General features: G+C 49.7%; 1 protein-coding gene across 1 annotated transcript in view; it reads left to right on the forward strand.

Annotated features, from left to right (window-relative positions):
* Positions 1 to 300: 300 nt before the first annotated feature.
* Glut4EF (Glucose transporter 4 enhancer factor) overlaps positions 301 to 16,903 on the forward strand; it is a 147,391-nt gene continuing 130,788 nt past the window's right edge. The window contains exon 1 of the mRNA XM_075689355.1: positions 301 to 1,061. Within this exon, the coding sequence (XP_075545470.1) occupies positions 550 to 1,061 (512 nt within the window). The 5' untranslated portion in view covers positions 301 to 549. The remainder of the gene's footprint in view (positions 1,062 to 16,903) is intronic.

A 16,903-nucleotide genomic window follows, 5' to 3' on the forward strand; every position in this document is an offset into this window, starting at 1 on the left:
CGCGCACCGCTAGACGCAGTTGTCGAGCGCTAAATCAGCATTGTTTCGTCTCTACCGATGCCACATTGACGCAAGGAAAGGGAAACAATTAAAACAAAGGTGTTTGTTGGTGATAATCAAGCTTTTTTCACGAACGAGCGGCCGGCACCGCATCGCGCGCAGCTCAACATCCGGGACCTTGGCTAGAACGCCATGGCCGCCTGACAACGGCGCCAGCCAATGAGGAAATAGGTCAGAAGCTGAGCGACCAATCGGAGCGCCCCCAGAATCACATGGCTTTGTTGTCGAGCGCGGCAGCGGAGCCGGCCCGAAGTGTGGGGGAAGGACAAGATCGGCCAGCTGTGCTCAAGATAGCGAACGGTTGTCCCCGCGGCGCACCGGTGCGGACCTCTCGGTGTTTGCCGGCTGTGTGTTATTCCCTCGGGCTAGTAGCATGTCAGTGCGCCGGCTCTGGCTTGAGCAGGCGGTGAAATCGTGAGTGTGCGTGCGTGAAACGGGAGGATAGCGAGAAGAGCGACAGCTACGCGCGCGCGAGGAAGCGGCGGCGACATGTCGACGGGCAAGCGGCTGGCGAAGCGCTCGATCCTGGGCACGCGTGTGTGCGCCCCAACGGCAGACGGCAACCACATGCCTGGTGTTATTCAGGCTACCAAAACGGACACTGACGACGAGAACATCTACACTGTCATGTTCGCCGACAAGACGACGGGCGAGTACCGCGGCGAAGAGCTCATCGGGCCGGGCTTCCAGACCATAGCGGGCCTCACTCTCAAGAGCGGCCAGCGCGTGTACGTGACGTTTAACGGCCGCGAAGTGTCTGGCGTCGTGCTGGAGCACGACGCCGTGCGCGACGACGTGGTCATCAGCATCCAGCCGTCGCAGCACAACCAGCACATCACGCAGACGGTCCACAAGCGCCTGGAAGAGGTGCGACTCTTGGAGAGCCGCAAATCAGCTCGCCTACAGGACTTGGACACGGACTATTCGCGGCTTGCCGAAGGTCAGGGCGAGCTCCGGCGGCGAGCCTCTTCACTCAGCATCGATGTGCCGCCTTCCATAAAGTGAGTCCACCTCCCAAATCAATTTTATTCAGATTGTCATTCCATGTTACAAGTCCGACTCCCTCCTAAATTTTCCTCGGCGCTTTCGTCATCCGGCCAGCGGTATGGCCGCAAGCTCGCGAGAGGGCAGCCGCACTCCCAGCTGATTGAGGATACAGCTGGTTTCGGCTCGTAAGCGGGTCGCCGTGCGCCGCGTGCGAAACGTAACGTCGTGCTCCTTTTATTGCTTTTCCAACCTGTCTTGACAGAAAATCTCCCTGTCCGGACAAGTCCGGGCAGCATGAGAGCGCGCGCAGTGGCTCCCTGTAGGCGCGGCGCCGATCAGCTGTGCGCCGCCACCACCGCGCAAACGAAAGCCGGCCGGCGCGGCCTCGCTTGCTGCGTACACACAAACATGGAGGCGCGCCTCGCCCCTCGCGAACCGGCGCACGCGCAGCGACGTCAACCTGACGTCACGGCCTGTTTTGCTCCTTCCTTCCCGGGAATGCCTCCCAGCAGCAGCAGCGAGCACCTCTCGTGCGTGTGTCGCAACTCCGCAGCAGCCCTCCTCGCCCCTTGCTTCGATCCACGGAACGCCGCAGCGGCTCGTTTGTGCATGTTTGACTTACTCGGGGTCCGAGCACACAGCGCAACCGCTGCCCTTCTTTGCGTCCCGAGGCGCACGGGACGCCTAGCAGCCGCGCGGCAGGTTGTGTGCGTGTTTGCTTGGTCCTCGAAGCTCTTGCTGTTCCCTATTCTCTCCGCGCTGTCGGAGAAGCCGGCCGGCCGGCTTGCGGGCGCGGCGGCGAAGGGGGTTCTCTCGCTTTTTGTTTCTTGCGCCGCGCGGCTTCCCCCTTTCCCTCCTCACTCGCAAGGCCTCATGATCTCTTCCGGGGTCGAAGCGAGCGAAGCTGCGGCGCTTGGAGAACTACTCCGACAGCTTGAGGGAGCCGTTCCTTGCCTGCTCGTGAAAATCGCTCGGGGACGCTCTCGTTTCTGAGCGGCGTCGACGTCGTGGTTTCTTCCACAGTTGCGGCCCGGGAAGAGGTGGTATGGATTCTGCGACTTGACCCACTGCGGAAGCAATGCTTTATGTCTTCTTCGTTTATCTTTTGTATCTCTCCCTCTCTCACTAACGGTTGTTGGGAGATTGCTTCGTCATATATGCCCTTATTCGGTTCAAAAGCCGTTACGTCAGGTTACAACGAGGGCCGGTCAGTGCCAGTCGGACGAGCTTTGTTCCTCACGAGTCCCTCTCTCCCGTTCGCTGCGAAGCAACGGCTTTCGTGTAGCGGCCGCTCTTTATGAAAGCAGCGGCAGCTTGTGAGTGATGTATAAATGCATTACAGCCGAGAAAACAGCTCTTGAACAGCTTTGCGGGGAGCTTTGCTATTCATTGTGCGCATTCGCATTGTTCGTTCCTGAAGGTCTCCAGAGTTTTTCTTTCTTTGTTTTTTTTTTTCTTTTTGCAATTCCTTCGGCGTCTCTTACGACGCTTTGTATGGTGTCATGCACCTTTTAGCAGTTTGTCATTCGAAGCATCTGACGTAAATTATAAGAGATGCCACGCTTGGCACATTCACGACATTCGCATACTCGAAAGAAACGCGCACAGGTGAACACGTACCTCACAGCCACTGCACATTGCGCCATCCGAAGAATGCCCCGACAGAGATGCCCTCGTTTGCCAGCTGGCAGCTGTTGGCTAAGTTATCTCCTTTTAATATATATGTATTTTTTACAGCAGCCATTGTGTATGCGCGCTGCTTGTATATATATATATATATATATATATATATATATATATATATAGACTGGATTTAACTGATCTTATTCTAAGAACCAGCAAAACAATTAGGTCTCAACTCTTTCGACAGATGTGTAGTATTCAATGACACAAACTTGCCCTTACGACTACGCTTCGAAAAATGGAACGTCAAGGTGTCTGAGCTCTTTCTTGTCCGACAATTCAGTGACTATGTCCCCTCCATAAGTTTTGCACGTCAAAAATACTGGACATATAAGTAATAGCGCCATAACGCCACGGTTCCCGTGCTACTACTTTTGTGGAACGCTTTTCTTTTTTTCGTCCACTAATCGGGCGTGTTTTAGAAAAGAATGCTGGCACCATGTCCAACGAACTCGCGATTGTGGCCTCAGGATATCAAGAGGCGCTAGCAGAGACTTTCTCACTCAAAATTATCCCTTAGCTGTACCAGGGCCATTCTCCGGAAGTTATTAAACTCATTGTGGTGCGCCTTCCATTAATTGCCTTCTATATGTGTTAGTGGGTGTGGAGGACAGTGTGCTGTGGATTTCTGGCCCTATGAGATGGTTTATTTTCATTTTCATGCTACACATATATTTTATGTTATTGTTGTTTCTGCTACGCGAAAAGCAGTAGCCGTCACCATTGTAAGGTGACTACATCTCTTTTATTTTCATTTCAATAAAAAAAAATTCTGAAGAGTCATAACTACTGAGGCGGGATTCACAAAGCTATTCTTACGTAAGTGACCTTTGCCATTTGTCGATCGCTTTGTCTAATATATGCCTTGCATCATGATTGGCTGGAACTTTCTCTTACGAACGATTCTAGCGCTAGAGCTTTTTGTGAATGCAGGTACTGTTGTCTCCCCGTGTCTTATTCCGTCAGCGCTGGCGGGGTGCCCGTGGCGGTGTTTTGCCGTATGGTTTATACGCCGACTTGAAAACAAACGACTCTCCCCGGCTCGAGACAGAACTGGCAGAACGAATCGGAATGCATTGCACGCGCCGTGTGGACTGGTTCAGCCAGCGAGCTGGACTCATGCGGCGCTTATGCGAAGGCAAAGCTGCACGCAGAGGTATGCTAAAGACGGCCTTTCACGGAAGGTCTGCGGTGATAATGCATACATAATGAAAGTAGCGTACCCACTTGCGGGCTTCTCATATTGTTCCCCAAGATATCTTAAGACGCAAATTGAAGCCCGCCTTTGTTTCTGCAAAAGCCCTTCAAGACCAACCCATTTATTATTATTATTATTATTTTTTTTTTTTTTGCATTCAAGGCCGGGTTGAGAAGTAGGATAACGCGTATATAGTTAGATCAGCCTGTCTTGTCCAGCCCATGTGCGCCTGGAAGTATATAAAGTATTTTGCCAGCCGGGCTCATTGGCATATCTTGTGACAAAATTTGAGACAAATCGAAGCTTGATTCTGATGGCGAAATGTACGGGAGCTTAGAAATATTGTCACCTGTGCTTGTTTGTCTTCGTCGGATGACCGCATTTCAACATACACAGACAAGGGTTCCGATATGAAAGGCTGTATACCGGGACCCTCAGTAAGGGAACACTGGAATGAAATAATAAATTACGACAACAGGAAGCGCTGAAAAAAAATGCACAGACGCAATAGAATACTAACATATTCAACGCAGAACAAAGATGACCGGCTACAAAAGACACCACCGAAGTACAAAGGATGCCAATACAAAGGATACGATGCCAGCTGCATGAAAAATAATAATTTAGAGAACGTGTGTGAATGTTGTTAATGAATGCGATATCTCTTTAATATTGCTCCAGACGGTTTCGTTTCCCTAATTACTGTGAAATCTGGCGTAATTTTGCCGGAACAACGGATATTTTAGCAATCGGAGCAATTAGATATTTTTTGTAAGAGAAAGCAAGCTGACGTAATCCGAGAGGTAACGTCGCCTTGAATGAGCACGAGCTGATCAGAATGCAAAGCATTGCGTCGGTTCGGAGCTTTAGCTCGGGTGCTCCTCTCTAAATACACGCAAAAGGAGAATTCGTTTTTTTCGGCAACCACTTCACTAAACTTCACGAGATTTATTGCATTTAAAAGAAAAACTTAAAATCTAGTGACTGTTCGCTTCGAACTTTTTATTTAGGCCATCATTCTTCTTATTAAAAATTGGAAAAAATTGCAAACTTCCAGAAAACGAAACTATCAAGTTTAAAACTCTAACTTAACAACGAAAAATGCTACAATTCTGTTAATTGCGTCTTATAGTACATATAAAGCGGACAAAATTGATATATTGCACATGAATCTGTAAAAATTTAGTAATATGGAAATAAGGCTTTTGCATAACCCTTGTGCACAACGTAACAAATTCACATAAGATATAAATTGACATATAGAATTTGTCCGCTTTAAATGATCCAACAGATGCCGTTTACAGAACAACGATACCTGTTCTTGATGCAGATATATTCATTTGTAAACTTCGTGCTTCTATTTTTTTCGAACTTTCGGATTTTTAAAATCTTTTTCCACCAAATTCAGGCCCTAAATCGAAATTCCGCTTCCAACAGTCACTAGAATTTAACTTCCTCTCTCAAATGCAACAAATTTCATTTTAAATCGGTGCAAGGGTTATCTCAGAAAAGCGTTTTTGCGTTTTACATGTATTTGAATATAGGCCGCGTCGGAGTTGGGCCCGAGCTAATGCTTCCTCTCAAGACAGATCGTCAAAGGAAAATTGTCCACTCAACTGTACGCAGGATACAAGGGAAACCCATACAGGTTTCTTAGTAATAAAGATTCACAGTTGAAGGGAAAAAAAACCGTACTGGTCTTCTTGTATACTGCGAAGCTTTCTTTTTCAGTAACCCCTATCGGTTTCCTTTAGCTTCGTGATACAGTCGGGAGAACCACAATATTTCCTTTCGTCAGTTTTCCGCCACTTTGCATGCGGGTTTCCGCAGAACTGATTTGCTTTAAGCTGAAAGGTGTTCACTGACGAACGTTCGGCTGACTATTACTAAATCCTTCTCATTTAAGACGCAAGGTAAATATTCGGTGGCTTTCTTTTCTTTTTCGGCGGACGGGGGGGGGGGGGGGGGGTGAGGGAGGGAGGGGGCATATACATATATAATGTATTTTTCGCGCACGTTTGTGTGTGTGGGTGTGCGTGCGTTTGGAACCATATTCGCAAGCGATTTCTTTTGACCACCTTGTGTGATATGATTGTTACGTTTTCAATTATCCTAACGGTGATGGTGGTAGATAATATATTTCAACTTCACTTCCATGTCTTCCTCTTGTTGGGCGAACTGAGGTCATTCAGCCAGGGGACTCAAAAAAAAACAGACAGGAAGTCTGATTTTGTCTTTGATGAACATTTTGGGTCCGTTAATATATGCTTCAGGATCAGAGTAGCGCTGCAATAAATATCCGAGATAACAGAGTTTTATATGTATATTTGCTCTTTACACAATAGCTTTATCGGTAAGTCATGCATACAGTATGACTGAATTTTGTTAATGTAACGACTAACAGTTCCCGTTATCACAACATTGAAAATGAAAGCAGCAGTCACCGCATGCACCTGCGCAGACATTGTGGAACAGAAACTTTATTATTATTATTTTCTCCTATCTCCATTCGCTTATTACCCAGACGCGATCAAGGCAGTCTGCTGAATCTGCAGGTGTGTCTTTCATTCCCGCAGCCAACGTCCTCGCGTCGGTTTACATGTAACGTCGCTGAACATCTGGAGGAGCTGTCCTTTTATTTCATTCTATCCTTAGATACGCAAACACAGCCGCACATTTGCGTGCGTCGCACTGTAACGGTCCGTCGATGGAAAACGCGCGCGGATTTAAGAAAACCTCATCTCACCTATTCCGTTTTGTTTCTTTTCTGTCTGTCCTCTTCACTCGTGGCGGGTGCACCGTTCGCCGCAGCACCTGCAGTTCTTCATTCGACGTCGTCTGAGAAAGGAAGAAGAAGAAGAAAAAAAAAAGAAGAGAGAGAGAGAGAGAGAGAGATGTGAATCGGGATCGATTGGCGTACATACAAACGCACGTGTTTACGCTCCGTGGCCGTTCCGAGAATGGACGGTCGATACTTGAAGAGCAAGTGAGGCTGCGGCACCCGCATCCCCTAACCGTTCCTTGGCCTGAACAATTGCTTTCACGGGCACCGCGTGCGCGTCCTTCATATTTCGTTAGGCCAATGATTCGTACAACGGGTTACCGTGAGTTACGAGAAGTTTCTTCTCCGTTCCTTCGCGAAAGTGCGTACGTCATAAGTAAAGGGAAGAGCATATTTCACGGTTCTGGGTTCGACATCACCCGCGAAGCATATAGGTGCATGGCTCCATGGCGGCGCTGAGCACAGAAACTGGGCCCGTATTCACAAGGAAGCTCTTGTACGCTAGAATTGCTCGTAAGAGCAAATTCCAGCCAGTCCTGATGCTGGATATATAATTAGCGAAGGCGGCCGACTAATTGCGGAGGGCACTTGCGTAAGAAAAGCTTTGTGAATTCGGCTCCTCAAATGTTGAATTACGGAGATTTAGCGCCCCAAAGCAACACATGGGCTATAAAAGTGCTCCGGCTTAATGTCGACCACCTAAGGTTATTTAACGTAGGCTGAGCATAAAAGCTTCGGCATCCCGGAAGAACTAGTAGCGCACAATGCACGGGCGAGCCATCCTCCTCCTCCTCCTCCTCCTCCTCCTCCTCCCACCTCTGGGACACGCGCAGCCGGGTCTGGTTTAGCGATTGGCTGACGCGAGTCCTTGCACGAAGTTTGTCAGACGGAGTATTTGAGTGCAGGGCGAGTCGAATGCGAACTTGCCTCTGCGGCCCATCAGCCGAGCGGCGCACAGAGTGCGTTCGCTTCCGCGGTGTGCTAAACTAGAAGTACAGAGCGAGCTCAGCCAAGCCGGCCGGCGGAGAAGGTCGCCGTTGAGCCGCGTGCGCTCGCTTTCCTCGGACGGCGTGTGTGTTTGTTCACCTCGAAGTGGGTCGTCGGCGTCATTTCTCGAGCGAGAGAGGCCGGCGGTTGCCTCGCACTGTCTTTCTTTTTTTTTTTTTTTTTCTTCCTTTGGCGTTCCCGCAGTCGCCGCTGTAGAACGTTCGGCGAGGGTGACGGTAAAAGGAAGTGCGAAATCGGGAAAGAATGGGTGCTAAGGTCAGCTGAACAGAGGGCGGTACGTTCCACCGAGTTGTTGCCCGTACCGCTGCTACCCCGGCACGGCTGCCATTATCCGTCTCGCCAATTCCGTGCAGCGCGGCGAACCCTACCGCGGATCGTTTCAGCCAATCGGAAACCATGGGCCCGTATTCACAAGAAAACCGGTTCGTGTGTACGCTGGATCAGTGTGGCGTTAGAACAGGCGCGGGAGCCAATCGCGATAAGAAACTTAACGTTATATCGAACGTATATAGCCGATTGCTGAACGAAAAGCTTTGAGCCCCGGAAGCATCCGCGTATGTGTTCTCAGGGAAAGGCGGTATGGTATAGGTTGCGCGCCGCTTATCCTTCCGTTATCCTTGCGTACGTCCGGCGTGGCACTTAAAAAGGATTAGCGGCAGACAGTGGACGAGCCCCTGTGGTTCTCGTTCCTGGTTGACCGAGGCGAGCCGTCGCCTTCCGGTGCACTGCACGGAGTTGGTTGGGCGCCAAAGCTTCACTGATGCACGGGTGCGTGAGCAAACGTGGAAGGCGGAGTAAAGAGTATACACACACTGGTGCCGAGCCAAGGCGGCCGCGGCAGTCCGCGCGAGGGGCCTGTCTGCCGCCGACACGCAACGGTGGGCATCTCGGGCGAGACCTGCCGGCTTGCCGCGAGCGCGCGCGCTCACTCCGCCGCTACGCTTCTGCAGCGCCGGCCGGTAATCACGCCGCTGCGGCCGAGCGGTACGACACCTGAGCTGTGTGTGTGTGCACGGCGCGCTTGGAAGCCGGGAGCACGGCCGCATTATATACGCACTCGGCGCGTGCGAAGGCGCCACTAGAGGTACGCCGGGTTCCTTTCGAAAGGGCGACGAAGAAACAGCGCGACAACTTTCGTCGGGGATTGCATCGCCGTGGGTGGTCCGCGGGTAGAGACTAAAGAAGCGACCGGCAAAGTTAGATCGAAATACCGATTAGTCGCTGCGCCGGATTAGTGCACGCGGGTTTACGAGAAAACGCGGTATCGTTTTCGGCAGTATTCTAAGGATTATGAGAGAGACGGAGAGATCGGGGCCGATATAAGATGAAGAGCAGCGCTCCTCTGCTTCTGTCCTCCGCTCACGCGTTTGCCACTTCAACCGTGCGCTATACTAGGAAAAGGCACGGCGCGTTAAACTCCCAGTAAGGTTGACCGCGCTCAACCGTTTGAACCACTCACTGGATTTGTGTTCCGAACGCCTGGAGGAAAAGCTAAGGAAGGAGCGAACGGAGTCCCAAATGAGCAAGTTTTGCAAGAGAGCGTTGTCCCGCTCATGGAGGGTTGACATGGAAAGAAAGAAAGAAAGAAAAGAAAGAAAGGAAGAATTCTAGAAAGAGAATGTTTGGGAAGGCCGAAAAAAAATATGATGCCCGTTTCTTATGTATGCGGTATTAAACCTCTGCTGCCTTCTTGTGAGACGTAACCATTGCGAAAGAAAGGAAGAAACGAAAAGATGGACACTCACAAATGTTGCTTCCTGTTGAATGGTGTACATTTCGATAGAAACGAATATTTGGCGAGGAGTTCTCAGTGGCCTTTTCTATGGAGCAGCAACGGTGAACGTCCCACCAGCATGTCATCGTCTCTGCCCTCGAAGCGCGGCTTGAGGGTCCTTCAAAGCGCGTTCCAAAGCCCCGCGCGCCGCAGCCTCTTCCGCTAGATGCTTATTCATTCCACGTATACCCGTGTCCTCGACTCTCCATTTCTGCTCTCGCGGTATTCCTTGTGAAGGGAAACAGGCTGACTCCACTTTCAGAGCTATAGCCCTGACACTTGAGTGAAGACGGAAGATACGTGGGACTCTTATGGACTGTGGACCGCTCTATGTGAAACTTAGAAGTTAGCTTCCCTGCGCAGCCTGAAGTCCATCCGTCGCCTCCGCTGTGAAATAATTGAGGCGCGAATTCGGTCCAGAGCCAGGATAATGCAGCTATTTCTTTGGGCGTTCCGCCCACATTTTCAGTGGTTTCGTGTATACCCGCGTGAATGGTGGATGATAAGAAAGGAATGCAATATAGCGAAAAGAATCGTTATGTTATACAGACTCAGCGCTGGCTACCTCTAGCCCGGGGCAAATGCCCATTTTTCAGCATGCCATTCACTTGGACGACACAACGTTGCACTGAACTTTTACGTAGAAGGCGGCCCGGGCACCATAACATCCACGACGGTTTCGATTGTTGAGGCAAATTCTCTCGTACATTTCGCGAACACACGCACTATATAGATTGTGTGCGCGCGGCCAACTGCTTCTATATAGGCCACTTCTATACGCAGGCGAAGACTGCCACAAGCTCGCGCTATGCGATTTGGTGCTTATAGTTTGCGCTGTCCGCGGACAGGTTTCACCATACATTCTGTTCTTTCTCGAGGTAAACTACAATACATGGTCTAGTCTATGATTTGAGGGAAAGGATAACAATGTTGCTGCGCTAGAAGGATCGGTGTCGTTTCGAATTGCAAGATGTCAAAAAGAAAAGGAACACGGAAGCGGGATGAAGGAATTAAATTACTTAAGGACGGGTGACAGAGAGATGCGAAGCGCCCTGTAATATAAAACTATTCCAATATCTTTTTATTCCAATCTACCGACGTCAAGTTTACGTAACCGCCGACGCAAACATCGGGCAAGTGACCTGAAGCTTTGCCTGAACAGCCCAATCAAACGCTCTCCTCGTTTATAGAAGGTCACTTTTGTTTGGTTTCAAAACGAATAACATTGCCTACACTGCGCGGCCTGTCTTATCCAATTCGCTGACGTGAGGCGAGGAGCACGTTAAAGTGGAGAGGGATTCGGTGGAGCCGAGCCAGGGCACTGAAAGTAGATAACCGTATGAAGAGGGAGGTACCGGCGTCTGGGATTGGTCCGCTTTCCCTTACTTAGCTTGCGCTGGCTTGTCTAAAATCGCGGTGGCGTGCAACGGACAGTTAAAAATGCCGCTAAAACGGATTCTCAGCAAAGAAGAGTTGTCAGAGCGATGCCGTATGCGTGCCGAAAGGGCTCGATACTGTTATACGGCCACGAAAAAAGTTTTCTTATGCGCAAATTAACCCATATGGTCTCCGGCAGCTGCGAGCAGCCAGTGCCTGAGCGATCGGCGGCAGCCATCTTCTATTCCTTCGGGAATGGGGAAGACTCCGTTTATTCAGAAAAAAAAAAGAAAAAAAAAACAGTTTTGTTCCGCATATTAATGCATCTTCAACGCGTACATGCACGTCACTTTGACGGAATGAGTTTTTGCGGTTTTGTAACGTCGACTAACAGACAGGTGAAGTGGGTACAGCCTGAAGCTTTTGTCCAATAGCAGAGGGTTAATGGCGAAAAGGCGTCGAATCAGCAATAATTATTTTTCTTTTGTTTGGTCGAATCATGCATAATCAGTGTGTATACAGGTCATGTCAGATCGGGAGCTGTCGCGGTTTTCGTGACGTCGCACGCATGACAGACATGCAAAGTGGGGGTGGTCCAAAAAAGCTTTTGACCAATCGCGGAGGGCTGATTGCCGAATTGAAATAGGAAAATCTGGAATAGCGTTACGTCAGAGCGCCCCCAAGGCTCAAGCGCGCGCGCAGGAAGGGTCCACACGTCTATGTTGTATACGTGGGCGTGAAAGGTGTTTGTTTGCGTCTCCCGTGCTGTTTGTTTGCCGCGAGCACTGCATGCAGCGCGCAGGCCCTTCTCCGAGGACGAGTCCCGCTCGAACAATGCGGATCGAGCGAGCGCGAGTGTGCTTGCACGCGCGGCGGGAGGAAGGGTGTTTGTTTCTCCGAGTAGTTGGGTGCGCCTCCGTGCCGAGCGGTGCCTGTGCGCGCGCGTGTGTGTATATGCGATGCGAAACGCGCATGTGTCAACTTTGTTTTGTCTTTTTTGTATCGCGTTGCTTCTCTCAGCCTACTTCTACGCAGTGTGTACTATGGGTTCCGAGATCGGAGAAGCGCTTTTGTTTCTGCCAGGACAACAGAGAGAAAGAAAGAGAAAAATAGAGAGAAAAGAGGTTGCCTTCATTCTGTCTCCCAGCACTTAGCGTTTGGTCTACTGCACTTCGTCGCTGTGGCTGATATATATATATATATATATATATATATATATATATATATATATATATATATATATATATATATATATATATATATATATATGCCGTTTCCGAGGTTCGCAGCCCACCACGCATTAATTGATAGCACATAACGAGGGTTTACAGGCCTGCTCATCTGCCTGCTCGTACTACATGACACCTAGCGGTTAGAAGGATGTTCACACATTCACCTCGTTGGCTATATGTGAGTGGCGCTGGGTAACACTGCCAGGGCCAGATCTAGTGCACATACATAAATAACCGAGAATGTGGGTGCGAGGGTACCGTCGCCGTGTATAGTGCAACAGACAGATAGTCGCTCGTACGGTACGGAAGGTGTGGATGTGGCTCCTACCTCGTCAAGTTACCTTCTCGTCCACCTTCAGCTCATTCTTCCATGCTATTTCTACTTTCAATTAAAACACACACACACACACAAGCACTAAGGAACAAACACATACAGCGCCGGGCAGGCGCCAAGTGGCACCGCAATTAACCAGAGCCGAGACAATTACACCGCGTAGCTCAGAAGGCCGTTCGCGCGCAACTTGGGGATGTGCCTTCCGTACGATGACTTCCGGTCCAAGGAAGTCGTTACAATGTTTATAAATATATACTCGTATACGTACGTGGGCCACCGAGCTACGCGCTTCTCGCTGCTGACGGTCAAGATTGCTAGCGAGTCGGATAAAATGGGGCCTAATCGCGGTCATAAGCTGCGAAATTGGCCCGAATCCTTGGATGGCGCTTATTAGGTTATGAGCGTTATACGAGCGCCTTCATCGTGGTTGTCTCGCGAAATAAGCGTCCGCACTTTGGGCAAACCATCGAGCGTGGTTCGCGAGGACCGTTTGTCATCGCGAAGGATGAAAAATGATGAAAAAGTGAGTCACACTTACGCGAGGGGAATAACTTGACAGCTTCCGTTTTTTTATTATGAAGTGGCGCGTTAAAGGTTTAAGGAAAACTCAATTTGTCAAGGGGTCAAAATCGTGCGGTAACTTATCTCTGAGTGAATCGCTTATGCATGCCTGTTTACCATACACTAGTTGATTCTACCATGGCCTGCACATATAAAATAAAACTTATTTATGTGTATCTACGCTTGTAAGCGCCGTATGTGGTGAGCACGTCTTTTACATTTAGCATTGCCTCGGCTTTTCGCAGCGCTTGAGTAACGTGCAGTAGCGCAGGCTTCTATAGATCCACATCCCAGATTCCCCCAGATCCACATCCTATACACCCACATCTTATAGATGTGGGTATATAGATAGGTTTACTTACGCTCCCTTACCCTCAGTTCATTCCAACCTCCTTTCCCACGTTCCCTCCCGTTGTTTAGCCCCGTGCACCCGGTCGTTCTTCGTATACGTGATTTCCCTATGGACAGTCCGGCCGGACTGCGGCCTTGACCAGCATACCATGCATTGCAACGACCCTTCCTGCATGTCTCCTGTCCATGCGTGAAGCGCTCCCGAACCTCACACTCTCACCATTTTTCTAACGCCAAAGCATCACTGCTTGCAAAGTAGTTGTAGACTCATACAGGTTTCCGACAGCCACATTTCAGGCCGGCGCTAAATCCGTCACGCGCACTCCGCCGAACGAAAGCTTTATTTCCTCGTTCACAACTCGCGGGTCAACGCACCGAATCGCAGGTGCTGGCCTGCAGTCGTTCGCGAACCGCGCGAACAAGCCGCCAAATACGTAGTACAAAGTGAGTCCACTGCTTTTCCACGGGATTTGTCACTGCGGAGAACCGAAGGACACCTGTGTACATACACACGCGCGAGCACACAATACATTTGCCCCGCGAGGCGCCCTGGCGTGGGGTGCACGTCGTCGCCACCCTCGCGGCAGCCATGCATGCTGTACAGCGGGGCGTGTGGGTAAGACCTCGAGGGCTAGCGACCGGTGGCGCGGCATCCTCGATACGTCACCGCGATAACGAACTGCAGCGTGTACGTGTCGCCACAACGTGCGCGCTCAACTCGAGCCTTTCCTTCGGGCGCAGTTCGCGCCCACAGAGAGGCAGGAGGGAGTGGAAGCCGCGTCAGCTTTCCCCTCCACACGCCGGACGTCGAACTCCGGCTTTTCTGCGCACGGTCTCACAAGGGCGAACGAAACCAAACACGAAGCACGTGTACGACGGCGAGGGCGTATACTTCCCCGGGCGCATTCTCTCTCTCTCTCGTGTTTAAGCGGACACAGCACAAACCAACGCTATACTATAGGCAAAAGAAAAAAATGAAACGCGGAACTTCCCAAAGCGCCTGTTCTCTGTTCATGCACGTGACAGTGGCGCGTTGATTGAGACCGCGTTTACCGTTTGCCGTACGTGTGCACTATACAGCCGACAACATACTTCTCCGCCTCATAAAATTACTGCTTTTTACGGCGCGAGGGCAACAAGTAGTATGGACATGTTGCGAAATAGCAAAGACCTCTTCGGTACGGCGTGTGCCCGTTGAAAAATAATTCAAAAGTTTAGCTATATATGCATGGACCCGTACAGTCTGTACGGCAGGTATTTCCGTTTCTATCGCTGTTGTTCTTCGTTCCTGGCTTTTACTTTCTTTTTGTCCCCGAGCCTATAGAAAATAGACACACACCGAAGCGAACTGCCAGTCAGCGCTCGAACTTTGCAAAGGCCAGCGCCCGACACACAAGTTAACGCCCTCGGTCGTTGACAGTCACGAACAAGCTGCGTTTGCGAAGACACCTGTCTTTATTTCCGCTTTAAGGGAGGCAGCACATATTAGAAAAGCAGACAAATTAATGTGCTTTAAGTTTATGTGCATGCAGTGAAAATTGAAGCAGACGCACACGTGGCGTCACATATTGCAGGGGGAGTAAAAATACACATTTTAGGCCATTTTACAGAGGGAAACGACCTCGTTTACACCCAGCAAGTTCATTAATCTGTTCTTAATTTTTTTCCTTTTTTATTTTTATATTTATTGTCGCCAGATATTTCGTTCAGGTGTCTCCGCCGTGCGCTGCAGGATGATATGCGTTCGTTTTTATGTTGAGCTTTATTTCGCATTTCCTTCCTGGACAGGCGCCGAAAGATGTGCACGCAGTTCACTGTCAGCGCGTAGGTTTTTATGTGCAATGACTATTATAGGGACACAAGAGGGAAGTATTAAATCAACATGGAGTGTACAGAACGTTCTTTCGAAACCCTCTTTACGTTACAACAATTCAGTAAGGGTCAAAGGGAGGGTGAACTTTGTTCTTCCGATTTCGCGACATGCCGATGCTGCACGGCATTATTGGAACTCAACATATTTTTACGCTTTGGGAGTGCCTGTATAACAGGTGATAGGTCGAGTCCTTTCGCGTTTTGTTGAATGCAGTTCAAGTTTTCTTAACGTATAAACAAATACTCACTGGCCTCGCGCAGATGTCAAAATCCGTGACGTCACGATGCGCAGGCGATGAAATTTGGAGATGGCTCGAGCCAGAATGACGCAAGAACGTGGCGATCACCGCGCCTCAGTTCGCGTACAGGTTGGTGCCTTAGTTAGTATCCCAGAATTTTTACCTACCAATGTACAGCTTAACTGATAGGAGTGTCACACTGGTGCATTTTTGATGCATCTTCGATCGCGATCGAGCCAGATCGGGATCGAATTTTTCGACAGCTATTGGCTTCCTTTCGAAGCTCGCGTAAAGGAACGAATCGCGATCGAGAAATTTGATGCCGATCGATCGCGACCGAGAATGCGCCAGTGTGGCACCCGTATTGGGGCTCCCTTGACAGGTGCTCTACATATATGAGACGAATTCACGAATCTGTGCACGAGTAAAAATAAATAAATGCTTTTAGTACGGGCAGCTATAGATCACAACCGTATACACAGTATATAGCGCCACTTTCCTGCCTGGCTGACTCACTCTCATAAATCTTAACATATCGTCGATATAACCATATAACACACATATTACCATATATAACACATCGGTTATATATAACCCCATATAACTGATATATAACATAGCCATACGAGTCCAGCGTCCTTTATAGAGATGGAAGAAACTGGCGCGACACTATAGTGTTCGGTACAGCCATTGGCTCCTCGTGTGGAAACAACCGTCCGCACATGTTCAAAGCACCCTCGTGATCGAATGTGACAAACACTGAAGCGGCCAGGCAAAAGCCACAGTGCGCTGCTACACACGTGGACGGAAGTCCCACGAACCCTCATACATGCCAACGACGACTTGACAAGCACGATCACTGGAGACAGGTATACAGCAGCCTCAAAATTTAAAGCGTTGCTGCACTATACGAGCTACACATAGGAGAGGGCTGCGGCCGTCCGCCCATACACACACTGCAGCTTGGAACGGCATTCTCCTTCGCCAGAGCATGGTTGGCCGACTATCCGACGGCATTGCGGAGCCGTCGTTGTCAGCTGCAGTGTTCGAGCGCGGACCAGCAACGGTTCTCCCTGACACGTGAGAACGTCACATCGAATACGGCACCCGATTCGCTAACTTATGCGACGTCCCATGCTTGCGGTCTGAAACGTGTAGAAAGGGCTGGCAAAGTGAAAGACATGCCGTGTAAGAAACGACATAATACGGAAATGGAGGGTGTCTGTTATAGTTGCTTAGCGCCTTTTGCCGTTTTGGCTAAGGAATTACAGCGACATCTTTATCGCAATGAAAAAAAAAAGAAAGGGGGGGGGCAGGGGGGCTGGGTGGAGAGGTGATTTATTTACAGGAAAGCAGATACATGAAAATATATAGCGGCATGCGTTAAGCCAACAAAAGAACGGCATTCCGCCTGTTCTAGAGCGCGTCTATATATATACAGCAGC

This window comes from Dermacentor variabilis, chromosome 4 (assembly GCF_050947875.1).
Source record: "Dermacentor variabilis isolate Ectoservices chromosome 4, ASM5094787v1, whole genome shotgun sequence".
Lineage (NCBI taxonomy): Eukaryota > Metazoa > Arthropoda > Arachnida > Ixodida > Ixodidae > Dermacentor > Dermacentor variabilis.